At 50.9% G+C, this 25,224-nt stretch overlaps 10 protein-coding genes across 10 annotated transcripts; 4 read left to right on the top strand and 6 right to left on the bottom strand.

Moving 5' to 3' along the window:
- Positions 1-366: 366 nt before the first annotated feature.
- On the bottom strand, positions 367-2,037 carry BO86DRAFT_385126 (ATP phosphoribosyltransferase). Its single transcript, XM_025671039.1, has 5 exons — positions 1,817-2,037; positions 1,675-1,709; positions 1,056-1,544; positions 855-992; positions 367-797 (listed from the first exon to the last, which is right to left on the bottom strand). The coding sequence occupies exons 1-5, from the start codon at positions 1,831-1,833 to the stop codon at positions 562-564; spliced, it is 915 nt and encodes a 304-aa protein (XP_025533031.1). The 5' UTR covers positions 1,834-2,037; the 3' UTR covers positions 367-561.
- Positions 2,038-2,270: 233 nt separating this feature from the next.
- On the top strand, positions 2,271-3,280 carry BO86DRAFT_406008 (40S ribosomal protein eS28). Its single transcript, XM_025674143.1, has 3 exons — positions 2,271-2,416; positions 2,518-2,601; positions 2,949-3,280. The coding sequence occupies exons 1-3, from the start codon at positions 2,356-2,358 to the stop codon at positions 3,008-3,010; spliced, it is 207 nt and encodes a 68-aa protein (XP_025533030.1). The 5' UTR covers positions 2,271-2,355; the 3' UTR covers positions 3,011-3,280.
- A 321-nt stretch (positions 3,281-3,601) lies between these two features.
- Positions 3,602-7,557, bottom strand: msh3 (mismatch repair protein MSH3). Its single transcript, XM_025671038.1, has 3 exons — positions 6,433-7,557; positions 5,279-6,369; positions 3,602-5,212 (listed from the first exon to the last, which is right to left on the bottom strand). The coding sequence occupies exons 1-3, from the start codon at positions 7,250-7,252 to the stop codon at positions 3,728-3,730; spliced, it is 3,396 nt and encodes a 1,131-aa protein (XP_025533029.1). The 5' UTR covers positions 7,253-7,557; the 3' UTR covers positions 3,602-3,727.
- A 443-nt stretch (positions 7,558-8,000) lies between these two features.
- BO86DRAFT_352434 (uncharacterized protein) lies at positions 8,001-9,767 on the bottom strand (the record flags this gene model as incomplete). The annotated part of the gene is made up of 2 exons (XM_025669480.1): positions 8,001-9,308; positions 9,354-9,767. 2 exons carry the CDS (start codon positions 9,765-9,767, stop codon positions 8,001-8,003), a joined length of 1,722 nt encoding a protein of 573 aa, XP_025533028.1.
- A 444-nt stretch (positions 9,768-10,211) lies between these two features.
- On the bottom strand, positions 10,212-12,153 carry BO86DRAFT_352432 (Rab geranylgeranyltransferase subunit beta BET2). The gene is made up of 5 exons (XM_025669479.1): positions 11,644-12,153; positions 11,291-11,576; positions 10,783-11,234; positions 10,610-10,734; positions 10,212-10,546 (listed from the first exon to the last, which is right to left on the bottom strand). The coding sequence occupies exons 1-5, from the start codon at positions 11,740-11,742 to the stop codon at positions 10,504-10,506; spliced, it is 1,005 nt and encodes a 334-aa protein (XP_025533027.1). The 5' UTR covers positions 11,743-12,153; the 3' UTR covers positions 10,212-10,503.
- A 3,384-nt stretch (positions 12,154-15,537) lies between these two features.
- On the top strand, positions 15,538-18,066 carry BO86DRAFT_78796 (putative Rho GTPase activator (Bem2)). The gene is made up of 5 exons (XM_025677680.1): positions 15,538-15,593; positions 15,696-16,355; positions 16,415-17,081; positions 17,132-17,226; positions 17,282-18,066. The coding sequence occupies exons 2-5, from the start codon at positions 15,827-15,829 to the stop codon at positions 17,932-17,934; spliced, it is 1,944 nt and encodes a 647-aa protein (XP_025533026.1). The 5' UTR covers positions 15,538-15,593; positions 15,696-15,826; the 3' UTR covers positions 17,935-18,066.
- Positions 18,067-18,755, top strand: BO86DRAFT_78789 (uncharacterized protein). The gene has a single exon (XM_025677679.1). The coding sequence runs from the start codon at positions 18,199-18,201 to the stop codon at positions 18,592-18,594; it is 396 nt and encodes a 131-aa protein (XP_025533025.1). The 5' UTR covers positions 18,067-18,198; the 3' UTR covers positions 18,595-18,755.
- On the bottom strand, positions 18,720-19,759 carry BO86DRAFT_352427 (ribosome biogenesis protein RRS1). The gene is made up of 2 exons (XM_025669478.1): positions 19,598-19,759; positions 18,720-19,518 (listed from the first exon to the last, which is right to left on the bottom strand). The coding sequence occupies exons 1-2, from the start codon at positions 19,651-19,653 to the stop codon at positions 18,918-18,920; spliced, it is 657 nt and encodes a 218-aa protein (XP_025533024.1). The 5' UTR covers positions 19,654-19,759; the 3' UTR covers positions 18,720-18,917.
- A 163-nt stretch (positions 19,760-19,922) lies between these two features.
- Positions 19,923-21,997, top strand: BO86DRAFT_406002 (mitochondrial 37S ribosomal protein mS29). The gene is made up of 2 exons (XM_025674142.1): positions 19,923-20,698; positions 20,756-21,997. Exons 1-2 carry the CDS (start codon positions 20,059-20,061, stop codon positions 21,634-21,636), a joined length of 1,521 nt encoding a protein of 506 aa, XP_025533023.1. The 5' UTR covers positions 19,923-20,058; the 3' UTR covers positions 21,637-21,997.
- A 5-nt stretch (positions 21,998-22,002) lies between these two features.
- Positions 22,003-24,849, bottom strand: BO86DRAFT_452741 (uncharacterized protein; the record flags this gene model as incomplete). Its single annotated transcript, XM_025676947.1, has 4 exons — positions 22,003-22,007; positions 22,053-22,084; positions 22,207-22,234; positions 22,431-24,849. The coding sequence occupies 4 exons, from the start codon at positions 24,847-24,849 to the stop codon at positions 22,003-22,005; spliced, it is 2,484 nt and encodes an 827-aa protein (XP_025533022.1).
- Positions 24,850-25,224: the final 375 nt, after the last annotated feature.

Here is a 25,224-nt window from a genome sequence, read left to right as displayed (position 1 = left end):
TTATGACTTGCCGTCCGGATGGCACATGATTGTATGCCCATAATTTCAGGCAACGAATCCTTGACACCTCAAAAACAGGCCTCTTTCCACTCCCTAGGAGTGAGGTGGGGAAAGTATTATATGTTTATAGCATACGTTCTAATTACAAGACAACTGTCAGTTATGTGGAAAAGTGGAGGGGACCAGGGTGAAGGTCGGGAAATGGTGATACGCTCCAAGTGGTTTCCGTAGATAAATGTGACTAGATGCGCAACTATATATCATAGAAGCTTATGAGATTTGAAACCGACCTGGTTGAAGCCACCACTATAGAACATCTAACCACCCATTCAAAGTCTATGCTATCATCATTAGCTCAATAGGTGTCTAGCCTATGTCTCTAACCAACCACTACACATAATAAACCCAATCCTTCTATTTCGAACAAAATGCTGGGTAATCACACAGGAGAAAGTAAAACCAAGAAATAAATTTATCACGCCCAATGCAAAAAATATCATCATGAACGTTCACAACCAAGAATGAAAACAAACGCTGCCCTAAACTTATTGACATAGCACTTTAGGCAGCTCTCGAGTTGGCAATGTTCAGGACGAGAATGTCGGTGGCGCCAACCTTGATCAGCTCATCCATGACGGTAGCAATCTTCTTCTTCTCAACCATTGCGCTGACGGCCACCCAGCCATCCTGATCCAGAGCAGTCACCGTGGGGGCGCGCTTGCCTGGAGTGATGCTGGAGGCGGTCGACAATTCCGCGCGGGGGATGTTGTACTGGCACAGGACGTACTTCTGGGCGGCTGTGAGGTAGAAAGCCGTTAGGGGTTAATCCATCAGAATCAAGGGAAAAGACATACTGATAACACCGCGAATGCGGGAAGCGATCAGGTCAACCAGAGGATTCTGAGTTTTCCGGGACTTGACCAGCACAGAGAGGGTCTCAACAACGGTGTCAATGGCCTTGAGGCCAGCAGCCTTCATGGTCTCACCGGATTCTGTACAGAAACACGGATCAGCTATTGCATCCTCCAAGCGAGGTGATACTAGCCTGCACGTACCAACCAGATCGACAATGCCATCGGCCACACCCAGAGCGCAGGCAGCCTCAACACTGCCACCGACATACTTGATCTTGGTCTTCGGGCTGCCTTCAACCTCGGCCTCGAGCTTGGTGAAGAAGGCCTCGGTGAGGGCAGTGAAACTGGTCACGACGTTGCGGCCAACCAGCTGGCGGGCTTCCGTGATGTTGCCCTTCTCAGGGACCTGAACCTGCAACTTGCAGGCGCCGAAGCCAAGATCCATAACCTCCTCCACGCCGGAAACCTCACCACTGGGAAGCTGGGCATCGTGCTCGGCAACCTGGTCGCGACCGGTGATACCGAGATCCACGCGCCCTTCACCCACGAAAGTCGGGATATCAGCGGCAGGGAGGAAGATGAGCGCGATCGGCAAGTTCTTCACCAAGGCGATGTCCAAGCGGGTTTCGCGGCGGAACTGGATGTCGGCACCGGCCAGGAGGTCCAAGGTAGCTTGTTGAAGACGACCCTCTGTAAAGACAAGAACAGTATTAGCTTGGATTTTCTTGTACAGGTGTAACAAGCCAACGCTCGGATCTCATGGGAGGTGTTGAGGCTTCTTGCGGCGGAGGGGAGTGGGTGAGTCATGGCAGGCACTTGCTCTTAGGGACGGCGAAGAGTAGTCTTCCTTCGAGGCTGTTTTTTAAAAAAGGTTAGCATGACGACAGTTCTAGCGATCAACAGTACTTCTGTTGTTTGGGGTTTCGCGCTTGAACCATGCTGGTTGACCAATTGACACTTACTGGTTGACGAGATCCATATTTCGGTCGACGATCGGTGATGCGCGGGGTAAATTACTCAGGCGTAACAGGGTGAATAGGACACCGGATGAGAAACAATTGGTCAATTTACAGGATCGCGAGAGAGCCCTGAAGCAAGCGGATACACTCCGAAAGAAAACAGTACTCTGACAAGAGTGGTGAAGTTGGCGTGGTGGTGAGGGGAAAGGAAGAGGAGAAAAGCAGAGGGACGGGCAGCGACTTGGATCATTGCGGCAGAAAAGACAGACGACCGAAGACCGGGAGAGCATGTACTGCTGCCTGAGGCATCATGCCCCTCCTTCTCGTGCCTGATGTACCAGGCCAGCTATTCATGCCTGACGGGCGAGGCAACACTAGCCCTGAGCCCTCGTCTTTTTCCCAAAGGGGAAATGCAACCCACACAAGCCCGCAATCCCGTTCGATTTTCACCGAGCGGCTTCAACTTCTATCAACCCGGTCCCCCTTCGCCATCTTCACCTCCATCCCGTCAGTCCTTTGCTGCCGTCACGCCCAACCTCAAGATGGATTCCGCCAAGCAGCCTGCTAAGCTCGTCAAGGTCACCCGTGTCCTCGGCCGTACCGGTATGTTGACGACAAACCGCTTCAGTTGGCAGTCGCGCTGCCGAAAAAGAACGCCTCTCTCGCGCTGTGCAGTCAACGCTGACTGCTCGATTTCACAATAGGTTCCCGTGGTGGTGTCACCCAGGTCCGCGTCGAGTTCATGGACGATACCTCCCGCAGCATCATCCGTAACGTCAAGGGCCCTGGTATGCGATTCTCCGTCTGATCAGTTCTTGTTTTTTCTTTGTTCGTCGTGCGCTTGCGCTCGGCATGGCCCGAAATTTCCGACCTTCCGGTAGAGAGATATCCCAAACAAGAAAGAGCTTGGAAGTGAAACGAGGAACGCGATCGGAAATCAACCAATGAAGACGGGAAAGCGGTTCGACAATGAGGAGGAAATTCGACGCAGGAGTTACTCGGGACAAATTTTTGGGATATTCTCGAAGAACGGCGGGAAGGAAATATCGGGTCTTCGCCAGAGTCTTATCCGACTATCATTTCGCGTCGCATATGGCAAGGCTAACACAGTTTCTTTTTTTCCCGCAAACTACAGTCCGTGTCGACGACATCCTCTGCCTGCTCGAGTCCGAACGCGAGGCCCGCCGTCTCCGTTAAATCTCCTCAACTCTCCGAATTTTCTTATCTTCTTCCCTCTCGAGGCTATGTACCCTTGCTTGTGTTGGAAATGATTCTGGGGGTCGGGAAGGCAATAAAAAACATCTCATGGGCTGATGCGGCATCCGGGTTGTGATGATTTGCGTTTGTTACCATTCTGTGTTCCGATATACCAGGGTTCCATAGAAGAAACAAACGAGACCGAGATCAACCTGAAATACAAAAAGGAAAAAAATTTGAAATCCACCGGACCTTTGAGATAGATACCAGGGACGATCGATATCAGCCCACGATCTGGAGCAGAAATGGATCAAGTTTTGATACACTACGGTCTTTGCTGTATCCTGAGATCCACTTGTTCGAGGGTTGTTCATTTCACCACCTTGTTCACTCTCAGCTCGCGCGAGAAGAACTACAGGGATCGGTAAAGCTGCATATTCAAGGTTCTAAGGCTTGGACGCAATTTCATAGAATTGCTACACGCTTGCTTGTAAAGTAGATCTAGTTCAGGTGGGTATATGGATGTGCAACTTCCGGAAAGCAGCACACGTAAATTCAATTGCGAAGAAGGGGCTTTGATGAGGTGTCGTAATGACATAATTTGCAGTATTGTCAGGTCTATACATAATGATGGTCGTCATGCCTTTATTTTCAGGTACCCCTGCATCGAATGTGACAAGCAAACATCCAAAGCAATGTCGCGAGGTTAAATAACATCTACAGTTGCTCTGCGCTGCTGATAAGTCGATCCATCAATCCCTCATCGTCCCCGCTCGTAGAATCCCCTACAGCCTTTCCCACTGCCGAAACAAGGCCTGCCAATTTCCGGCGACGGATTCTCTCCTCGAGCTCTTTACTCTTCTGACGCGCTTGCTGTAGGAGCGGACCTGGAAGGTTTGCCAACCGCGCCACGTTGAGTCCATAACTGCGATGCGCGACTCCTTCTCGCACCTCATACAGGAATGTGATCTCTTCATCCTGACCGGTCCCCGATTCGGTGAAGTGCATGTGCACGTTTCGTAGTTCATTGTTGGGAAACGAGTGTACCAGTGATGAGAGGTGCTGGTAGTGTGTGATGAACAGGGTGAGGCTTTTGATAGAACGAACCATATAGTCCAGGACCGCTTGGGCAATTGCGACACCGTCATGGGTGGAAGTGCCCCGGCCTAGCTCATCCAGTATGACGAGCGAGCGTGGCGTTGCCTGCTTGAGGATATCCGCTGTTTCAGAGAGCTCAACCATGAAAGTGGACTCTCCTGCCAGCATATTATCAAATGCGCCCATGCGGGTGAACACAGCGTCTAACATGCCGAGCTTTGCGGACTGCGCAGGCACATATGATCCAATCTGGCCCATGATGGCGATAAGGGCGACTTGTCGCACATAGCTAGACTTACCGCCCATGTTGGGACCAGTGACTAGAAGTGCGCGGGTCTTGTCACTCTCCAGATTGATGTCATTTGGCACGTAGCTGTCCAGCAGCAATTGCTCAACCATAGGATGGCGGCCTTGCTCGACACTGATGCATGTGCTATCCGTGTATTGAGGCTTCACATATCCAGGCTGGCCCGCGATAGTAGCTAAGGATATCAAGCAGTCCAGTGTGGCTAATGCTTGTACACAATCACGGAAGGCTTGATATTTAGCGCCTATGTCAGCAAGAAGGGCACGAAAGGCTCTATCGCAAGCCGCAGCCAGCGCCTCTTTGTGCTGGTCTCGTTGTCGGATGAGCTGAATAACCTCGGGCGTGTGAAATCTCGACACCTTTTTAGTACCGCTGATCTTCGCCCAGGACGCGGGTACTTTTTTGATGAATGGCGAGCTATTATCAACTTCAATTAGATAGTCAATGCCCGCAACAGACTTATACTCCACTGATTTTTTCCCGAGCTTTTCACCGGCAATGTTGCGGTGTTCCTGTAAGTCATGCTCAACGCTTGCGATCCCCAGCTTGTGGTCACTGATGTCTTCGGTTTCTTCGGCTTCTCGGAAGAAGGCATACTTGTCATCATTCCTTGCGGCGTGCATATTGATCTTATCCAAAAACGACACAACATCATTCAGAATTGTGGGGAGAGAGGCTATAGCTTCGCCTATCTCAGGGGACTCAAATCCAGCATCCGCAGCGCTCTTGATATCTGCGAACTCCTGCGCAATCATTTGCATGGTTTGGAGCACAGTAAGGAGCTCGGGCCTGGTGCACTGCGATCAAGATCTTAGCATCTATACACAAACACTATATTGCCTGGACACGAGAAGAAAACTCACCTTCCCATAGTATATCCTAATGAGGCTCTTCTCCAAGTCAGTCTTGATCTTAGCAAACAAACTTTTTAGTCGCTCGACCATGATAGTTTTTTCCGAGCTTTGCAACTCTTCAACGGCATTGACCCTCGCTTCAAGAGCCGTCTTTTCCAACAAAGGGCGTCCGACCCACTTCCGAAGCAGTCTTTGCCCAAACCGAGTCTGTGTGCGATCAAGAGTCCAGAAGAGACTGCCTTTGGTAGTGTGGTCGGTCTGGTTTTGATAAATCTCAAGACTCATAAGGGTATTCCCATTGAGAAGCATGTGCGATCGGGAAGAGAAATGTTGGAAATATTTGGTCAACTGGAAAACATATTCCAAGCCATACTCTTGCAAATGCGTTATCATGGCGGAAAGGCAGATGGTTATCTGCTCAGGTAGATTCACCACCTTCTGAAGAAGGCTACTTGCCTGCGCATCGTCTTCAGCACTGGCTGCCTTCATCTTCCCAGCATAAAAACTCGAAACATGACTGTGAGACTCAGCGGCGGCGGTTTTCGACTTGGGAGCCCGCTCCACACGAGTCTTATCACCGAATACATTCAATTTGCTGCCCGAGAGATGCTTAACCAGCTTCTCCGTAGCTCTGGAAAGTTCTCCCACAATCAACACTTCACAAGGTGCAATATGAAGTAACCTGGTTTCAACCTCGGTCCTCATAAAACCATCTTCGAAATCATCATAGATTATGTCCCCTGTGGCAGGCTGCACAGCGACAATGCCGATCTGGACCTTCTCGTCATTGCCCCATCCTTTCGCATTCGTCTCAGTGATGCAAAGCAAGTATCCTGTTGCTGGAGACGCGCCGCCAGATGCTGCAGGCCCTTCCAGGCCGTCAACATCGTCGATATATGTGCCTTTCGTGTACAGGCTTGTGAGTTTGCGCTCAAATGGTGCGTTCCGGTTGTCGCCCGCCGCTTTCAGAGCAGCCGTTTCGATCTGTCTTACGATGCCAACCTTGTGGCCGGCAGCAACCAAGCGCTTGACATGCACATGTAGTCGATGGACCGGTATGCTGGCAGATGCAAATCGATCGAGGTGTGCCTCTGAAGGATCTGGAAGGCAAAGAGCTCAGGTATTAGCGGTGTCTGCAGTCGCGAGGGTTTTGGTACACTCACGTTCATCGAAGCGCAGCTTTCCTGGGATACAGACAATCGACAACTCCTTGGCTGCGATCCTTGCATCCTCACCGAAGAACCGGAACTTGTAACCGACCTCCACTACCAGAACCGCATCTTTGTGTCTGCGTTTGATGTCAATGACTTGTCTCTCCATCGGCGTAAGCTTACTGGCCCCCTTCTTGCCAGCGGATTTGCCCTTAGGAGGAGGAGGAGCGGGCGCCAGATCCTCGTCCTCTTCCCCTTCAGCGGCGTCCTCAGTAGACACGACATCGGTCGCACCAGTAGCATGCCTGTTGATGCCTATCAAGCAATCTGCGCCGCCCAGCCTGCGCACAAATTTCTGATGCAAATCTTCCAATTCCTTTTGCCGCTGTTTCACTTCTGTAGGTTCCGGTTCCTGATGTCTCTGGGTCCCAGGTCCAGCGGCGGGTGAGCTAGCGAATCTAGAAAGATCCGTCCGCTGGCTACTCTGCGACACTGGTATATGTTCTTCAGTAGCGGAGGAGCCTGTCTGCGAACGGTTTCCCTGGGAGCGAGAGCCATTCAATTTGCTTCGTTTTGGAGCCGGTGCGACTATGTCATCGTCGTCTTCGTCTTCCTCTTTCTTGTCCCGTGTCGAATCATCCTGGCGATTCCGTAATTTGTCGGGGGCTGTCGTTTCCTCCGAGCCAGTTTCCGCGAGCTTCGTCTGTCTGTCGACGCCGTTGACCGACCCGGGTTGGAGGGGCTGTGACTTCTTGGTGAAGAAGCTGGCGAGTGTCGATTGCTTGCGCTTCGTATTCTGGGAAGACGAAGGTGACGAGGAAGGTAGAGGCATCTTTTGCCGTGTTCTTCAAGAGTCTGTCAATGGGTGCAGCTTTTGTGTGTTTTGCTGAAGAGCTTGAACAAGCTCAAGCGAAGGTAGATGAGGAACCGCTGTATACCATCGATTTCAACGAAGTGGCAACGAACTCAAATCGGTGCAATCAAAAGCTGTGACAACCTGACAGCCTTTTGCAGTATGGAATTTGGAAGAGCCTCCTTGTCACAGTTGAGAATCATTATCACATGCGGGTACTGTATTGCCTTAACAGCGCCACTAAAGTCCACTTCGGCGAAGCTAGTGCCGCTTCAGAACTTCAGAGCTCGACGCGTGGTCGACGCGCTTTCGTGTCTCCGGGTTGAAGATTGCCCATGATTCTGGCTTATGTAATCCACTATGAGCAGTGTTGATTTTTCTAATGATTCGGAGCTACATAGCCTGTAGGTCTTCGAGTATACTTCTGTTTATGGATATCTAACACTATAGCAGTATACGTCTGCGATGCGATACCTGAACAGTCAATGCAGTAATGAAAGACGTCAAACATCAGCCTCCAGGCAGCGACCTATTGTCTCTACTGACATATAGGTAATGCATGATTATAAGAACTTCGCGTATAAAGCATTGGGCTATGTGCCCATAGCAGAGATCCATCCTGTCCCCTACCGTTGGAGTGTGCTTTGGTGCCGGCGACATTGAGAGTAAGCCGGCGATAACATTCTGAGGATGCAGTCGGGCCGGCAGCAATGACAAGAGTGGAAGTTCAACAAGAGCTCCCAGGCAGGTACAGCCGGTCAAATTCCCCTTCCTCGGCATCTGAGATTGTGCCTTCGGGAGACTCAGCGCGTGCCTTATAATTAGCTCCCACCTGTGAGTTCAGGGTACTCAATTGAGTCTCTTCAACAGGTAGTCTGCCCAGCGAGACTGATAGAGGATTGTAGTGATATCCTGCGGGACTATCATGACCTCCAAATGGACTCAGACCGGCAGATTGAGCATTCTGATAGAAGAGCTGTGGCGGGTAACCTATGTCATTTGCTAGATGTTGCTTCATGGCAGGGGAACGCCAGCCCACTCCAGGATCAATGCGGCCGCAGGCATCGAAGAGAGGTTCGATGTTCTCCTTATCCATGGACTCATCAGCGGTCCGTTCTGTGAATGCAGATAGATGAGTAGCGGAGTGGGACGCACACTCGTCAGGACGGGCTGTGTATTCGCGTAGTAGGAAAATGGGGTGGGAAACGGCAGATGCTGCATATGACAATCCACCATTGGTATACTGGGTCCTCGAGCTTCGCCGGTGCTGTCCTTCCTCGTCACGGTACACTGCGAACTCGTTGCGATCCTTGAGCCCGCTCCTTCTCTTAGGGACAGACTTAGCTTGATCGTCTGCGCAGCTCTTCCGGTAAACCGAAACTTGACCCTGGCGCGATTGAGCAGCACTCTGGGTCGAATGCTCAGCCATACACTCGACACTCTGCCTTTCAATCTTCTTGTTCGGTCCATGTTGCCGACGATTAATGTTAGCGTCAAGTTGCGAGAGAACCCTCTTGGGGCGGCTGACTCGTCTTTTGGGTATGGGAGTTTCACCCTTGAGCGGACTACTATCCTCAACATTGCCAGAGATTACCCGTTGCTTTCGGAGGATTCCTGTTGGAGAGAAGACAAGTTCTGTCGGCTCGACGCACAGGGAGGTCTTCTCCATCATCCTCAGGATACTCTCATCCTTCTTTTGGTTACGTCGACGCCTCATTTGTTCTGTGGCAGAGTCGAAGATGTCCATACCGGGCCACAGGATGCCCTTGAGTCTAGCCATCTCATCCGCTCTCTCTTTGTCCAGTAGGCCGGACACAGGGCAGTCAATGCTATCACCTTCATCCAGGAAGGGGTCGCTACTGTATCCGCGATCAATTGTGTGTGTGTCGGTCGCCATTCTGTCCTCTCTCGGGCTTGCCCAGTACGGCATAACAGAAAAGCCATCGTCGTACGCAATCGCATCTCTGGGCTCGCGTTTCCAAAGCTCGCATTCAGAACCTCTAGAGTCATTTTTGTGCATTGCGTGAGGGTAGGACTGACACGCCTGGGCGGAAGGGTCTGTTCGAGTAACACAAGACACCGAGAATGATCCAGCGTGTGAGAGTTCCAACGGTCGTTCAATGCAGGTGTCAGCAAGGCGAGGGTCTAGATAGTCAGGAAAAGGGTGATGTATCAAGGGAAGAACAGATATGGGGGCGTCTGGCTTCTCGACCTTGACCTCTGCGTGGGTCGTAGGCTTCGTCGATGTCTTCTTCTTTCGAGCTTCCTTTGAGGACATTCGATCTGAAAGCAATCTCCCGAGATTGTTGGTCTTATACCAACGGTCATATTCGTCCAGAAGATCAACTGCTTGTTGTTCCTGATGACTGCGTACCTGAAGCTTGAAATAATGAGAGAGGTGGGCTTTCGATGCGACATGGGTTAGCAAGTGAGATACATCGCTGAACGTGGGACGTTTGGGGCAGATGTTGCATAAAAGTGCAGCTGCATCCATGGCAAAGGGGTCTGGAAGGATAAGAATTCGAATTTGAACAATGCTATCAAGGGAAGCAACAAAGGGTTAAATCCAGAGTGGTGCTTGCATGGATAGGAACCGATCAGTGTGCTTAGAATAGAGACCAATATAGAAAGACTGGGCCAGGCAGAATACTAGTGTGGGAAGGCCAAGACCACCTACGTGAGGACGACAGATAGCACAGGCACACTTGGAGTCCTTCCTTCCCTGCGATGACAGTCGTGCCTACCTACCATTGTTGTTGTTGTTGTCGTCATTTATGCCCGACGACAATTGAAGAAGGAACTAACCGCCACGGCCAGAGAGGGTGATTAGTACCAGTAAGGTAGTCAGTCACCTTAGAAGGCCGCTATAGCTGCTAAGGAGGTTTACTAGGAGCATAGACTGACATCTCCGACACCGGAATGAGGCATATCATTGACGCAGGGACATCGTAATGCATTGAATGACACATCCTAGTAGATTGACTATCAATATAGCTCTGGTACTTGTACTTCGTGACTCGGATAAGCATGTGCCACTGCGTCTTAACGGCCGCTTAACAGGCCAATGTAGAGGGATGAAGCGGAAATAAGTCGCAGTGCCTATCTTTCTTCTCCTGCCTTGTATCCCATTATCCACTGAGGAAAGGAAAATGGGTTATTAGATTGCAGGAGGTAGTACTACGAAAGGGATTGATGGATGAAGCCAGTATGTCACAAACAAGGGGAGCTATTTACGGGGCGAGGCATCTCGTCGTTATACTCTTCGGCATACAACTGGACAACCCGTCAGCATGGTCTCCCTGTTGAAAAAGGGATCTGTCTCAAAGAGTTACTTACTAGACTGGATCTACTTCCTGCAGACCATCAAATTTAAGAAGGCTCAGGCCAGCGACACCGAAACATGTATGGAAAACATCGACCATGCTACCGGGTCTATCACCGATACCTCCAGCGTCCGAGTCCTAGGGCGGATTAGTCAATACCCAGCGAGACATAGAAGGGGATATTACCTGACAGCGCAAGATGAAAGCAGCGAGCTTGCTGCCGTCGATCCAATGTAGTCTGTCTATCATTGCCAGACTAGCACCAACCCACCAGCTATAGCAAGCATCTGGCAGCTTTTCAGGACGCCCATTGAGACCTCCATTATCCACCTGTCTCTCGCTCAGCCAGCCGCCCAAGCGGTCCCTGTTCACCAGGTCTAATCGCCCGGCAATCGCTAGAGCGCCAACACAAGTGAAAACTTGGCCAGCATGGGTCTCGGTTCCTGGTCGTATACCATAGCCACCGTCCAGGTTCTCACACTTTTTGACGTACTCCACCGCTTTGGAGACGTCGACCAAATGTAGAAGACCCAGAAGCGACAAGGCATTAAATGCACCGTACAGAAAACGGGTGTCTTGTTCGCCCCACTCGTCTCCGTAGAATGCACCAGATTCCTGATCCTGTAATCCTGCAATGACTGCGCATGTTTAGTAAGACTTTGCAGATGCAGACTCAGGTGAAGTCATATCGTACAAGAGCCAATTTTCTCTTTGCCTCCTAGGCCACGCTTCTCTAATTCGTCCACGGCATCTAGTGTGACGAGAAGCTGCACGGCTGACACTGTGTACAGCATGTGTGCATCATGGCCTGGAGCAGCTCCAAATCCTCCATTGTCTCGTTGGCATGAGAGGACGAAATCGATGGTCTCTTGACGAGGCAATGCCTCTGGAGATCCCATGAGATGTAGAGCTGTCAAACCCCAATAAACCCCATTGAGGCGAAGGTGCTCAGTGAGCCAATATTCCAGCTCATCCCTCCTCTAGCATCATCTGTCAACCGCCTTCCCTACCGTGTGGGGAGCTATGGTCGGAATAAGAACAACGCACGCTATCCAGTTTTTTGACGTATTCCACGTGTTTCTGAACGCAAAGTTGCTGGTTTGGCGGATGGCCAACGGCCTTCCCCGGATTTGAAACCAAGGACATGTGTGAAAAACGGGGGATACAGCAACCGGAGCCTGACAAAGACACCCTTAGGGTTGAAGTGATAGTTAGTATATGATATCAGGCCAATTGCAAGACCCTGGATCAAATCAACTGAGGGGCAATAAAAGCTTCTCCAGGGTGTGGACAGGACTTGATGCCGTAACTATGATGCCCGCCACAGCGGAGATCAAATGAAACAGCCGTAAGGGGAAACTTGAGACGCCACCTGGACGTCTGGTGGCTAGAGAATATGTGAACACAGGAAAACAAGATTCCAGTGCATGCGATCCTCGGTGCAGACAAGTGAACTTTCCGGAGACTTGACGAAGGAAAACCCTTTGGCAGGGAAGTGTGCCGGTAGTCGGAAACCGAGAGGGCTTTGTGTCACGTGGGATGATGCCTACTGAAAGCAGCCGTTGGAGCATTCTTAGTAAGATGGCGGGGCTGATGTTTCAGCCCGGCGTCTACTCAGTACTAAAGGTAGTCTAAGGCGGGATCGTCATGGACCGTGGGACGGCGGTGTGTGACCGTGTGAAACCCCTGAGAGCCAAATGGCAGTTGCCCCTGGGTCCCTGCTTTTCCCACTGGCTCTCGCCTCTTCATGCGCATGCAAAAGACAAGCATTAGAGTGACCACTTTATTGCTATCAACTACACTTGCTGAGATGTGCTATAGTTGATCCACACACATATGTTTTGTCCCTCTCAAAAGTATCTGCGTATAAGTGTATCTCCTGTATTCCTGTACATCGGTTGCGGTGAATATACCTTGATGGTGCTGCCTTACCGCTATCATTACTATGACAAATAGTTATTTGCAGCCATTGATCAAGAGGTGCTATATAAGTGGGGTTGACCTACGAAGTAATCTACTCATGTCTCCGTAGTATCTACTGATTTCTTCAACTGCTCGGTAACCTAGATAGATGTACGGGAACATCTATAGTACTACTATCTTCGCATGGGTGCACAGCCGCAGGCGTCTCCCACGTGTACTGTACCGTACAGTAAGTTGTCTTGTACTTATTTGCAGGTAGTGAGGGTATCCGCAACACATCCCCATTTACGTGTAGGTCCTGTGGAGTGCTAATGTCAGCGTAGTCAATGCTTACCGCAGGGATGATCATGGTAAATTAAGTACTTGTATTCCATCTTCCAGAGGCGTATCATTTCCATGTTTCTTCCATTGTTGCAATTGAATCGGATGCGAAAGTGACTTGGTACCTGCAACAAGCGGGGCAGGATAGAACCGTCTCTCCCATGGTTCGCTTGCTGGTTGCATGCCTTCTCTATGTATCGCTGGTTTCCCATCACCCCACTAGTTGTATCATAGTGTATGACTTGAACCATGGTAACGAGTCCTTAGAACAAAGAATAGAAGAGAAATTATTGAGACAAATAGTTGTGGTGGGTTGGCAACAGGGTTCCCTGAGCCTACGCAGAGACCAGTTGGACATCCTCAGATGAGCAATGGTATACAACAAAGTGGATCATGCAGCATCAGATCTGAGAAGCATATCTGGGAATTTTCACCTAGTTAGCTTAGACAGTTTTGTACAGTAAGTACTCCGTACTGTACTATGGTTTGAAGTGTATGTAATTATAGTGTGCACTGTGCTCGTCAAAGAATTAAAGTGCCGCTTGGGAGGGGAGGCCATGCGTTTTCAGGTACAGGCTCCAGGCTCCAGGCTTAAGTTTTTTTTTTTTTTTTTTTTTTTTTTTTTTCTTCTTCTGTGATTTTCCGAGGAGGCCGTGTATTTGATTTGCCTCCCGGGCGGTGGGAACACCCTGTTAAGCAGCAGCTGGTGGTTGGTTAGGTTTAATGGGGAGTCTCTGCATCATCCCGCTGGCCCAAGGCACCGTGGACCAAGCTAGTACCTTCCAGTCCCGATCATGGCAGCCACTCACCGTTCCCGCCCCGATCTTTCGGTGTGAAATCCAGTCCCTATTCGGTGGGATGGAGGCTGTAGCCCCGTACAACGGTGTAGGTAACGGAGTACAACGGAGTACCTCTCCTATACTGTCGATGCACGCACACACACATTATTGTTCAATTCCAGTACTATCAGACCGATAGACCGTGCACCTGAGAGAAAACGTTTGATCGACTTAGGCCGGGGATAGAATCGGCAATGCTTTATTCGGCAATTAAGTACGGAATACCAACAATGACTATTATTATTCTTGCTGTTGTTATGTTCACCATGCTAGTACTAGTAGACTAGCATATTGAGGATTTACTATGTGCACATGACAGTATATGTACTTGTCTAGTCAATGATGGAGAGAAGAAAAGAATGGCTATCAATTGTGGTTGTAGAAATTGGAATATTTAGTAGTACTCGTACGTGGTGGACCAACGTCATCCTCCCGTTTCCACCCCCCCTCCCCTCCCCCAGCCACGAGTTCTTTTCCTTTTCCATAATCAATCTCTCCCTCCCAACTTTTCGGACCACCAGCTCTTTTCCAGTTCCTGGCTCAACTGACACTCGTTCTTTGGTTAAGATCTAATCTGCTAAGGCTTGGTTTTATCGCCATCTCATCCCATCGCATTAGCCAGGAACAAGTGTTCTGACAGTAAAAGCTCGAGCGACAAAAGCATAATAGCCCGGCCTTATTTGTTCTTCCGATTAGTATTTTTATACCGTCTTCTTATTCCGTGCCTTGAATTCTTTTTCTATTTATTGTTTTGTTTTATCAGTACGACGGGCCGACTACTATTCGTCTTCCTTTGACCGGCCCCAAAGCGTCCGTCTGTGCACTAACCAGATAGGCTTTCCATAAATCCATAAGCACTCTGAAGCCACGCAGTAACTATTTTGGAGCCTTGCAACGCCATCTCCACTGCTGATTTCCCCCCCATCCCCCCCCCTTAAAAGACGGAGGCTTCTTAGCCTGACACACATCCGCGCTTGCATAACGCTGTCAAGGAATGTGTCGTCGCTGCGACACTCGAGTCCGAGCACCTACAGCACCGTGCGGGAATCACTCACTTCTTGTGTCTCTTTGATCTGCCTCAAAACACAGCGTCTTCGGAATTACTCATCGCACAAGCTAGTCTTTGTTTCCTTCCCCGACTTCTCTTTGCCAATTCTTCAACCCATCCTCGCCGGTGGTTTCAGTTCTTGTTCGCTCGCCCGGGTTCCCCTTGGTACACCCACCGCCCTCTTCAGCACCGCTCAGACACACACAAAAACAACGGTCTTAGGCGAGCGTGGATTTTCCTCAGCGGCCACCACGGGTTCCTCTCAAGTGCAGCAGTGTGGATCGGGTCCCCGACCATTATAGTTGCAGGGGAGAAGAGGATAATTGGAGGGGTATCAGCGTCTAATATGAGGGGCGACATAGCTAGGTACGTGTGGTGACAGGCAACTTTCTTTCCACCCCTTCGCGTGGTTTGTCCTGCTGGTCAATGTTGCTTCTCTCTTTATGTCTTCATCTTGTCCTCCCTGCTGCGCATCTTATCCCCGGTGGGAACGCGGTTGCTTTGTCGAATCGCCGCATCTATCGCTTCTCGGTGACAATGACACCGTTCTCTATCTCTTTCAGCATTATTCTTTGAACAAAGCTTCTCCTATCCTCGGTTCCACTAACGACCATGCAATTCCATTTTAGTTCCAATTGCTCAATCTGACTTCAAAGCACCATCTCGGCTTACCCCCGTGTTTTCAGCTAGCTCAATAATATAGGAGAGATTGGCGAAGGCTGGTTCCCTTCCGATCCTTTCAACGCAACAACCTCAGCCTACCCAGTCTATACACCCGAACCATCAATACCGCTCATTTGTGAAGAGGGAAAAGCAAGGAGACTTATGTTTATATCGCCGGACGGTGGTTAGCGCTACCCAAACAAGTAAGCGAGTCCTGGAATCCCGCTTGCGATCAGTGGGTTGGCGCCTCAAATAGATCCCATCTCCTGGGGTCAGATAAAATTGCTGACATAGCTATCTTGCAGTTAGGTCGTTTTCTTCCTCGAGACGTCGCCTTCCCATCAACGTTTGGTGAATTCTTTTCAAAAATCGATCGATAGATTATACTCGATACCCCTCACTCGAGCACGCATCTAGCTCGTGACAAACGACTAAAATGCCGTCGAGGCAGTCCACTGTTCCCAATTTAGATCTTAGCCCTTCCACCCTGCAGGGAAATGCGAAGATCTCGTCTCCACTGACTCCCGGCGCCCAAAGCTCCGACGGACCGAGTCCCCTGACACCCCATTCTCCCAAGTCTTTATCAAGTTCGCCATTTTTCAAGGGGGCAACAATAAGACCTGTCACACAAGATTCCAACAACCACAACAACCACAGCAGCCCTACCTCTACCGGTCCTGCTACTGCGGAACCCGCTACCCCAGGCCTAACAGCCATTCCTCAGTATCCTCCTTCTCCGAGGGATTCTCCCAAGCATTCCCGGGATCCATCCCGTTCCTTCTTCGCCAATCTCAAGGCGCCCAAGGTGTCGCATAGGGCTCAGAGGTCAGACGGTTCTGGCGATTCAGGGACCAACCCGAAGAGCCGTGGCAGCTCTAGGGATCGCAAAACACAGATCTCAACAAAGCAATACGAATCGACCCCTGACCTGCCGGGCACCATTGAGCGCGCAGCTCAACAAGAACGTGTGTACAAATCCATTGCGCTTAGCTTTTATGAGTGTATCTGACAAATCTATCCTTAGGTGGTAATTACCCAGAGGAGAAGATTTCACAGCCGACAGACGCGAAAAAAATCCTTGCGGAGGCGGAAGCGGCCAGTGCAGCTCGAAAGAATAAACCGCGCTTTGCAAATCTACTCTCTCGTTCCCGTTCGATCAGGCTGGACGAGTCTTCTATGAACAGGATAGCGAACAGACGACCGTCCACTAGTCTCATGAGGTTGGAGGAGTGCAGCAAGCGGGAGGCTCACGAGCCCCCCAAAGCATCACGTCATGATCGTGGTATAAGGACTGCCGGCAATCCCACAGCACGCAGTTTCACCTCCGACCGACCTGCGGAATATCATAACGGCTCTGTCCGTAGTAATAAGAATTATGGCGCATCCATAGTTCCGTCGGCGTCGCTGAGTCAGGTCTCCGGCGCATCGGCTACACTTTTCAATAATCTGAAACAGTCCTCCAGTGGTGCGGCAGATCGCATTGGCAAAGCTGGGAAAGGGTTCTTCGGGAAAATCACTCGCAGCGGCAGCACTAATGAGCGCGAGCTGTTTAACGACGACAACTATGTCTGCTCCGTGATCAATCTGCCCTTAATACAGCAAGCGCGTCGGACTCGGATAGCGAAAAGGCTCGAAGACTGTCGGGATAAGACGGAATTCTGGATGCCCGCTTTGCCCTATCGCTGCATTGAGTGAGTCTGGAAGTGTCCTTTGATGATCCCAGCTGCTAACGTGAGCTCAGTTACCTCAATTTCAAGGGCTGCGAGGAGGAAGGGCTATATCGTGTGCCGGGTAGCGGTAAGGAAGTGAAACACTGGCAACGAAGATTTGACACTGGTATGCGCACTTAGGCTACTTTTGCGGTCTGCTTGGATGCTAACTCATTGAACAGAATACGATATCAACCTCTTTGATGAACCGAACCTGTACGACATCAACACGATTGGGTCAATGTTCAAGGCTTGGCTCCGTGAACTTCCCGATGAACTGTTTCCCAAGGAGACTCAGGCCATGATTGCCGAGAAATGTGAGGGTGCAACAACAGCCCCGCAATTGCTGAAGGACGAGCTCTCCAAACTGCCGCCATACAACTATTATCTTCTCTTCGCCATAACATGTCACCTCAACCTGCTCCATTCCTACGTGGAGCAAAATAAGATGGACTATCGAAATCTGTGCATCTGCTTCCAGCCTTGTATGAAAATCGATGCTTTCTGTTTCCATTTCCTTGTTTGCGATTGGAAAAACTGCTGGCAAGGTTGCTGGACAGAGAAGGAGTACCTGCAGCTTGAGAAGGACATGGATGAGAAGGAAAATTCTCCTTCCCCCCATGACGGGATGTCCTACCAGATCCAACACTCATCAATCAGTGATGAAAGGGCCGTGTCCTCTGGGAGCAGCCAGCCTGCATTTGAGGAAGAACCGCCACATCCGGAGACGCCCAAGGTCCGCAAACATAGGCCGAAGAATATCGAAACTGCGCATACTAGGAGCGTTTCCCAGCTTCCCGAACTCGGTCCCCCTCTTTCTCCCATTCAAATATGAACAACACATCTTCTGAAGTTTAGGATGAAGAGGCGAAAATTCTCTCCTACACTTTGATTGCTTGACCGACTAGGCTGCGCCAGAAGTCGCACTTTCTCTCTCTGCTTTTGAAGCATCTCAAATCTGCCAATAAGGCATCATGTGCTGTCTCTCGGACTGGTTCCGCAGGTACTGCATTATGACTAAGGCTATATACTTCGGATCTAGGCGTCTAATCTTCACCAATCTCGCTTTCAACGTCGATACATACATGATTTCCAGCATATGCCTCTCTATAGTCTTGCCTTGTCCTTCCAACGTGCAGTTTGTTTGTCTTTTTTTCGCCATCTCATTCATCTTGAGCCTATGTCATACTGCATGCCTGGCGCTTTTGGAGTCGGTCATGATTATACAGTCTTATTGCTCTTTTGTACAGAGTTTGGAGTATCGTTGGGTCACCTTTTCCATCATCTTGCTTTTAGCCTTGGTGACATCTATATTACAGTTTGGCATGCATGTATCTTTCTATTTCCCGGTTTGCCCTACATGGATTCCCCATTACAGCTCCATCGAATGCTTTTTGACCTAACTTTGGCAGTTTTGCCTTCTTTTCTGACTTTTTCTCTGTATTATTCCTCGTTGCATCTTGAGGATTTGTGTTGCTTTGATCTATTGCTGTAATATAGACCACATCGGCGGGCGGCTGCAAGTTAAATTGAATGACCTCTTATGAAAAGCTGTCTTGTGATATGTGGGCCTTCAATGAAACTTCAAATGACTTAGATGGTACTTGAATACTACCAAAGCGTAAATGTAATATTGCTTTTCTGGGCCTACTAATGATAATGTGCATACGTAGGCAAGTTGACATTCAAGACCAGCAGACCAGCGACTCCGACCGAACGCCTTATAAGGAAAGCCCCCGTTAAATGATGCAAATGAGGGATTATCTCCAACAACACAACCACGGCTTCTCAAAACGCACTTTGTCATCCCTAACTGACTTAACCGCCGCCAGACTTTCTCGACTTGCGCTCATTCGACCGCATCTTCCTCTCATTGCGTCGTATCCTGTCCTTGCGTTCGGCGCGCGAGATACCACGGATAGAGCTTCCCTTGGCAGCGGCTTCTTCCTCCTTCTTCCAATCCTTCTCGTTCACCTCCACCAACCAATCATCCTCGTTCTTGTTCTTTCCCTTGTAGCCCCAGCGAGGCACCCATTCGCCCTTCTCCTCATCGTACACGAGCTTCTTGCGGCGCTCCTTGTCCGCCAAAGCCGCACCAGGCTTGCTGCTGAATTTGCCAATACCCTTCTTGCGTGCAAACAACTCCCACTTGGTCGGCGGCTTAGGCGTCGGCAGGGGCTTGTGACGGGGAAGAACAGTGGCGGGCGCGGGAAGGCTGAGAAGCACACCCTGTTGTGAAGAGGTGATGGGACAGGTCGTCAAGAGCTGGTTGAGGAGAGACTGTGTGCCGTCGCGGGCGGTGGCCTTCAAGGTAGTTTCCAGCGGCTCGGAGCGGGAGAATTCGAGGGGATTGGGATCATTGACAAGCAAGTGACCGAGATCGAAAGTGTACGGAGTGGGCTTGGAGACAGTGATAGGACTGAGGCGAAGGACTAGTCAGCACATGTACTGGATGTTGATTTTGTCACGTTCCGGGCGCATTTATAGATCTGACTTACAGTCTTTCCGGCTTCGACTTGGTGGCAGAAGCTGCCTGGGTAGCAGTGGTCGCCATTGGTAATGATTCAGTGACGACTCGGCCGCTCGTAAATGAATTCACACTCGAATCAAGATTGAGAAGAAAGGACAGTATCTGGACGTCCAAGCGTGCTGGACTAGCGATAGCGCAGGGGAAAAAAAATTAAAAGGAAAAAAAACGACGGGCGGTGAAACGGGGTCCGCTGCTGCTATTCTACACCGCCTGCCATAAACAGGCTGCTATTGCACTAATCCCAAAAGGGGCGCTTAGAGGAAGTTCCTTAGTGTCGAGGTTCGAAAATATGCCTCCAAATTCCCAATTCCACTCCCATTGCCGTTGCGGCGAGTCTCCGGCGCAACCTCCGTTCCTTCTTTCACCACCGCACTCCTCCACTGACCACTTAGACACTGGCCACGGTGCCAGTGCGCCAACCCACTCGCAATGGTATCCTCATTCTGCTGGAGTTGCCTGACGCGGCTCCCAACAGCGTCCCCCCGGCCCATGCTTCCGCCAACCTTGACAGCGCAGCGAGTCGCGGCGTTCCACACGTCGAGTCCACTTTTGGCATTGCCTCCGAAGAAGAAAGCACCTGGTCAACAATCGGGTCCCAAGCATCGGGCATCGACGACGTTTAAAATGAAGAAGAGAAAGGTCACTGACAGAGTGCGCCCTCCTGCCATCGGAGAGCGGAGAGCGCTCCGGAAACGCATTGTCCTCAGCAACCCTAATGCCCTCGAAGTTGCAGACATGCAGGATATCTCTGCAGACAACATGGTGGACTCTCGGCTTCGTGGATCCATCCTTGGCTTGCCCGTACCCATGCTGGATCAATTGAGAGCTGTTCAGGCCTTCAAGCCCAAGCAAGGCTGGTCTATCTTCCGCCGGCCCGGCACCGTGACGAGACGTGAATCCCTCGAACTTGGACGGTTGATTGATGGGATCTCTGATAAACCTGAGGACAAGGGCAAGGTGGTCAAGAGAATCGTTACTGGAGCCCGAGGCTCCGGAAAGACAGTCCACCTCCTTCAGGCCATGTCGATGGCCTTTACCAAGGAATGGGTTGTTGTGACTGTTCCTGAATGTATGCTTGACCCATCGTGACGTACCATGCCGCAAATCACTAACCAAAGGCATCTAGGTCAGGACTTGGTTTTGGCCAACACTAGCTACGCTCCCCTTTCGGATGAGAACCCCAACGTATATGTTCAAAACCAGGCCACCGCCGCTCTCTTGTCCCGCACTGTGACGGCCAATCAAAAAGTCCTCTCTAAGTTGAAGGTCTCTCGTGAACATCCTGCCCTCAAATCCCCCTTGAAGCGCGACACGACACTCGAGGCTCTCGCCAACCTCGGTATTCAAGACCCTGCCACCGCCTGGCCCATCTTCCAGGCCTTGTGGGCTGAACTCACGGCTACATCCCCTGCCCCTGGCTTCGAGAAGGACTTCGCCTCCCGTCCTCCTATGCTCGTCGCCGTTGACGGCTTGGCCCACTGGATGAAGGAGACTAAATACCGCACTGCCAAGTACGAGCTCATTCACGCTCATGACCTTGTTTTCGTCCAGCACTTCCTCTCTCTGCTGAAGCCCGGCAAGAACCAGCAGTCCGCTCTGCCCAACGGTGGTGTCCTGCTCTACGCCACCTCCGCCTCCAACAACCCTGGTGTCTACAGTCTTGATGTTGCCCTCAAGCGGGTGGCCGCTCGCCAAAACCGCGTGGATCCTTCCAGCCCGGACTATCCCATGCCCACCGCCTTCAGTAATCCTGACCAGCGTGTGCTTGCTGCGTTTGATTCCCCTAAGTCCTCTATTCCCACGGAGGGAACCCTGGAGCTTCAGACCATTGCCGGTGTCTCTCGCGAAGAAGCCCGGGGCTTCATGGAGTACTTCGCGCGCAGCGGTCTTCTGAGACAGCAGGTTAGTGAAGAATGGGTCAACGAGAAGTGGACTCTGGCTGGTGGCGGTGTGATCGGCGAGCTCGAGAAGCTGGGAAGACGTCTCACAGTGCCTGCTCAGGTCTAAACATTATTCAGTGAACGATTAGCAGGGAGGGGAGCTTGAGACGATCAGTATTCATCGCTCCCTTGAGATACTACTTACCACTTACATGTCTTGTCATACGGAGCGATTTATGTATGTGTATGTAAAGTTTCATGCTGGCTTTTCCTTTTCGGCCCCGTCCTCACACCCATCGGCCTGTGATGATCTGGATAAACTAGTTCTTTCTTCCCTGGGTTGTTGTTTTACGGCTTTCCAAAGATAAACACTGTATTTTATATGATTGGGTTTCACTTTTGTGTTTGGCTTGGTTTTTCTTCTTGTGTGTGCATATAATGGAATTTCGTTTTGACCCAAAAGTATGCTCGCCTTTGCGTGGTGTTTGTTGATTCATACTTGTGTACGGAGTACTTCGTGCCTATTCAAGTTTGCACACTTACACCAGATGAGAAGGAACAGATAACGACACAGCCTATAACAGAACAAATACAGCCAAACACGATGGGCAACAGTGCGGTAGCAAGCCAAAGACAGGGAGCGGCACCGGGGAGTCCAACCAAGCTGAGATAGATACACGAGGAGACCACTTCATACCTTATGGTGGCCATAATTTGAGCATGGCCTGCTATTAAAAGCTCTTGGCCGATATGTCCGACTCGCGCTCACTGAGCAGCTCCCTGGACAGTCCCACCCTGCGCTCCTTAGGCCCCCAGAAGTCTCAATCTGCGCTCGTCATTCCTCTGTAGGAGGATGGGGGTGGGGTGACTCAGGACCATGGGGTACGCCATGGGTTGGCCCAGGACAGCTACATAGCTTACCCAGCACACGCTGTAGAACACCATCTCTCTCGTCTTTATCTTGATCGGAGATATACGAAATGCGGATCTCCTCCCCGGCCTTGATCGGCTTAGTTGCCCATACGAGCAATCGATTGGGGATCTCCGTGTCATATCCCCATCGCGCATTGCCGTTGTCCTTACACCCATGATCGAAGAAGCTGAATCCCGGAAACAGGTACAAAAACCGACAGGTGGGGTCATATGTCTCGTAGTTCTCATCGGGCCAATCCTCTTGTTGACTAGCTTTGGGGAAAGCCCAGGACTTCTTGATTTTGTCGGCTCGGTTAATCTTGACGCGCAGGCCCTGATCCCAAGGTACGGCGTTCACCAGGAGTTTTTGTAGCACCAGCTGGATCACCCAGGTATCGAAACTGAGGTCCCGGAATATGTCGACGCCCAAGGTCATCAGGATGTCAATGGGGACCTGGATGTTGGCGGCGAATGTAAAGGGGAAGCTCTGGTTGCCCCAGTCCGCGCGGCCTTCGAGGGCGAGGAGCTCGTCGATCTCGTGTGCATGAAGAGTCGGGTTGGTCTTCCGTCTGAGAAGGGTTATATCGAAGACTTCCCGGAGCAGGAGGCTTAACGCGGTGCCATGCATCTCGTTGGAATGCGAAAGCCACTTTGTTTTATCTTTCCAGCTGTAGATGACAGGTCGCATGGCATCGTGGAGCCATTCCCAATCCTTCCCACATGTATTGAAGTGGTATCGTCTCCGGGCGTTCTCGGCGCAGGTTTCGTCGCCCTCTTCGCCTCGAGCAGGGCAGAATATAGTAATTGGGTCACTGTCGATACAGACGCATGCTTCTCTGGTGGTTTTGTTTCTCGCATTGGCCCTTCTCTCCCGGCTGAGCTCATCTCGCTGTCTACGCCGCTCTTGGCGAGTGATCGCTCTTCGGCAGTTATCACAGTCGAGTTTTCTTTCAGGGACATGGTCTTCGGGGAGTGGCGGTCTTTTGGTGGCCAGGTGACCCCGGGCTGAAGGCATTTCGACCCAGATGAGTTCCTCTTTGGCGATGTCTTTGGTCGCCAACATCATATACCTTTGCTCTCTTTCCATCTCGATCTTACACTTCTTCCAGGGGAGACTGGCATTCCTGGTGACGAAGAACTCGTCGGCCTTTTCCGCGAAGCCTTCCCCTTCGCCAATCTTGGGCAATCTCACTATATCATCTGCTTCATAGGGATAAGGTCTGTCTCCACGACTCCACCCACTACGTCGCTCGTGGTACAGGTAGTTGCGGCCCCAGTCGTTTTCCAGCTTCCAATTGCACGTCGGAGAGTTTTTGATCTTATCGAAAACCTTAGGGCGCCGTTTGAACGGTAGCGTATCGCGGTCATTCATGATAATTCTGTCCAGAAGGTCCTGCTCGAAGTGCGAGTGATCATCCCACCCTTGGAGAGCCATGAGACTGAGACAGATAATGTTTTGAAGTGCCTTTCGCATGGTTGGAATAAAATAGTTGATTCCATTGCTACGGCGCAGCCAGCGAATCTCGTCTTGCACTCCGCCGGCCTCGATGTGCTGCTCAATGGCATGCCAGATCAGAGTGTAAAGGCCGGGTTGGACGTTTCGCCTCATGGGATTGACTAACACCTCAAGTAGGATCCGGGCTCGATAAGCGTCCCCAATGGCAAGGTCAAACATGGCATGTCGGTAGTGGCAATAAGCTCGACCCATCCAGTATATAGGGTTGTATGGGCTTCGGAGGATGGCGCAAGTGTACAGGTCAACTGTGCGTGCCGTTTCATCCTCTGATATGTTGATCGCGAACAGGCGACTGATGTCTGTTCTTTCAACACCCCAATGCGAGAGGTCGCTGCGCCGTAGGGCCCGGTAGCACTTCGGCCCTTTTTTCTGGTACGTTTCCAGACGCTGGCGCAGTACAGCCACTGTACCCTTGTGATCGAGGCCTCTTTCAGCCAGAGCCTCTTTGAGTTGATCGGACTTCATGGACTGGGCTGACTTGTTTTCAAAGAATATCCACCGGATGTTGTCGCCATCGTCCCTGGACTGCTCATCCTTTGGGAAGATGTCATGGAAACCCCACGAGTGACTCGTCCACGCTGTCCCCTGATCATTGGGGCTAATCGGCGCGAGATGCTGTCGCATCAGGTCATTGTAAATGTTCCGTGCTAGGGCATGCATAGGGTCCGCCGCCCTCTCCTCGTCATCAGCTGGGTGCAAAAACGGCGTTTCCCCTGCAGTATTGTGGTCTCCCTGAATCGCCGCATCTGCGCGAAACCAGAAGCGATAGGCAATGCGGGCATCGTTCTGATTCACATGCTGCCCCCATTCCACCTCATTGTACAAGTTAGGCCTCGGGGGCAGCGGCAGCGGAAGTATCACCTCATCCGGGGGGGGCTCCAGATGGTAATCATCAGAGATCTCGGTCGACATGGTGCAATTGCTGGTTCTATCCCAGATACTGTGCTCGAGAAAGGATGAGACTCTTTGAGAAATGTCACTCGACCGGCAACATAAGCTAGATTTCGGGTGGATAGAAGAGAACTACGCGTTTGCGCCAACGCTTGTTGGGCGCGTTGACCTTTTTAGACATGGTAGTACTGCAGGACTACGACTCGCGCGATTTCGAGCGACAAAGAAGGCAAAAGGCACAAAGGAAGACAGAGAATGTAAACCGTGGGGAATGAGCTCGTAAGCTCACTAGCCAATTATGATTTGGAGGTGCTCCATGCTTGAGGAAATGACCTTCCAAGACAGCATCGCGCGCATAAACAAAGGACGGAAAAGAACCTTGGAACGTCTGCCTCT

The sequence above is a fragment of the Aspergillus japonicus genome (assembly GCF_003184785.1).
Source record: "Aspergillus japonicus CBS 114.51 unplaced genomic scaffold BO86scaffold_2, whole genome shotgun sequence".
Lineage (NCBI taxonomy): Eukaryota > Fungi > Ascomycota > Eurotiomycetes > Eurotiales > Aspergillaceae > Aspergillus > Aspergillus japonicus.
The sequence above is the reverse complement of the archived record's forward strand: the minus strand, read 5'-3'. Positions and strand labels throughout refer to the sequence as shown.

Coding starts and splice junctions, on each gene's coding strand:
- BO86DRAFT_385126 (XM_025671039.1), bottom strand. Junction 1,545..1,674: donor ACTCTTCGCCGTCCCTAAGA/GCAAGTGCCTGC, acceptor TTGTCTTTACAG/AGGGTCGTCTTCAACAAGCT. Junction 993..1,055: donor TGGCATTGTCGATCTGGTTG/GTACGTGCAGGC, acceptor GTTTCTGTACAG/AATCCGGTGAGACCATGAAG.
- BO86DRAFT_406008 (XM_025674143.1), top strand. CDS start 2,356: ATGGATTCCGCCAAGCAGCCTGCTAAGCTCGTCAAGGTCACCCGTGTC. Junction 2,417..2,517: donor CCGTGTCCTCGGCCGTACCG/GTATGTTGACGA, acceptor ATTTCACAATAG/GTTCCCGTGGTGGTGTCACC. Junction 2,602..2,948: donor CCGTAACGTCAAGGGCCCTG/GTATGCGATTCT, acceptor CGCAAACTACAG/TCCGTGTCGACGACATCCTC.
- msh3 (XM_025671038.1), bottom strand. CDS start 7,252: ATGCCTCTACCTTCCTCGTCACCTTCGTCTTCCCAGAATACGAAGCGC. Junction 6,370..6,432: donor AAAGCTGCGCTTCGATGAAC/GTGAGTGTACCA, acceptor TTTGCCTTCCAG/ATCCTTCAGAGGCACACCTC. Junction 5,213..5,278: donor TTAGGATATACTATGGGAAG/GTGAGTTTTCTT, acceptor TCTTGATCGCAG/TGCACCAGGCCCGAGCTCCT.
- BO86DRAFT_352432 (XM_025669479.1), bottom strand. CDS start 11,742: ATGTCCTTGGTTTCAAATCCGGGGAAGGCCGTTGGCCATCCGCCAAAC. Junction 11,577..11,643: donor ACGTCAAAAAACTGGATAGC/GTGCGTTGTTCT, acceptor AGATGATGCTAG/AGGAGGGATGAGCTGGAATA. Junction 11,235..11,290: donor CAAAGAGAAAATTGGCTCTT/GTACGATATGAC, acceptor AAACATGCGCAG/TCATTGCAGGATTACAGGAT.
- BO86DRAFT_78796 (XM_025677680.1), top strand. CDS start 15,827: ATGCCGTCGAGGCAGTCCACTGTTCCCAATTTAGATCTTAGCCCTTCC. Junction 16,356..16,414: donor GCGCGCAGCTCAACAAGAAC/GTGTGTACAAAT, acceptor ATCTATCCTTAG/GTGGTAATTACCCAGAGGAG. Junction 17,227..17,281: donor GCAACGAAGATTTGACACTG/GTATGCGCACTT, acceptor CTCATTGAACAG/AATACGATATCAACCTCTTT.
- BO86DRAFT_78789 (XM_025677679.1), top strand. CDS start 18,199: ATGCCTCTCTATAGTCTTGCCTTGTCCTTCCAACGTGCAGTTTGTTTG.
- BO86DRAFT_352427 (XM_025669478.1), bottom strand. CDS start 19,653: ATGGCGACCACTGCTACCCAGGCAGCTTCTGCCACCAAGTCGAAGCCG. Junction 19,519..19,597: donor AAGTCGAAGCCGGAAAGACT/GTAAGTCAGATC, acceptor CCTTCGCCTCAG/TCCTATCACTGTCTCCAAGC.
- BO86DRAFT_406002 (XM_025674142.1), top strand. CDS start 20,059: ATGGTATCCTCATTCTGCTGGAGTTGCCTGACGCGGCTCCCAACAGCG. Junction 20,699..20,755: donor TGTTGTGACTGTTCCTGAAT/GTATGCTTGACC, acceptor AAAGGCATCTAG/GTCAGGACTTGGTTTTGGCC.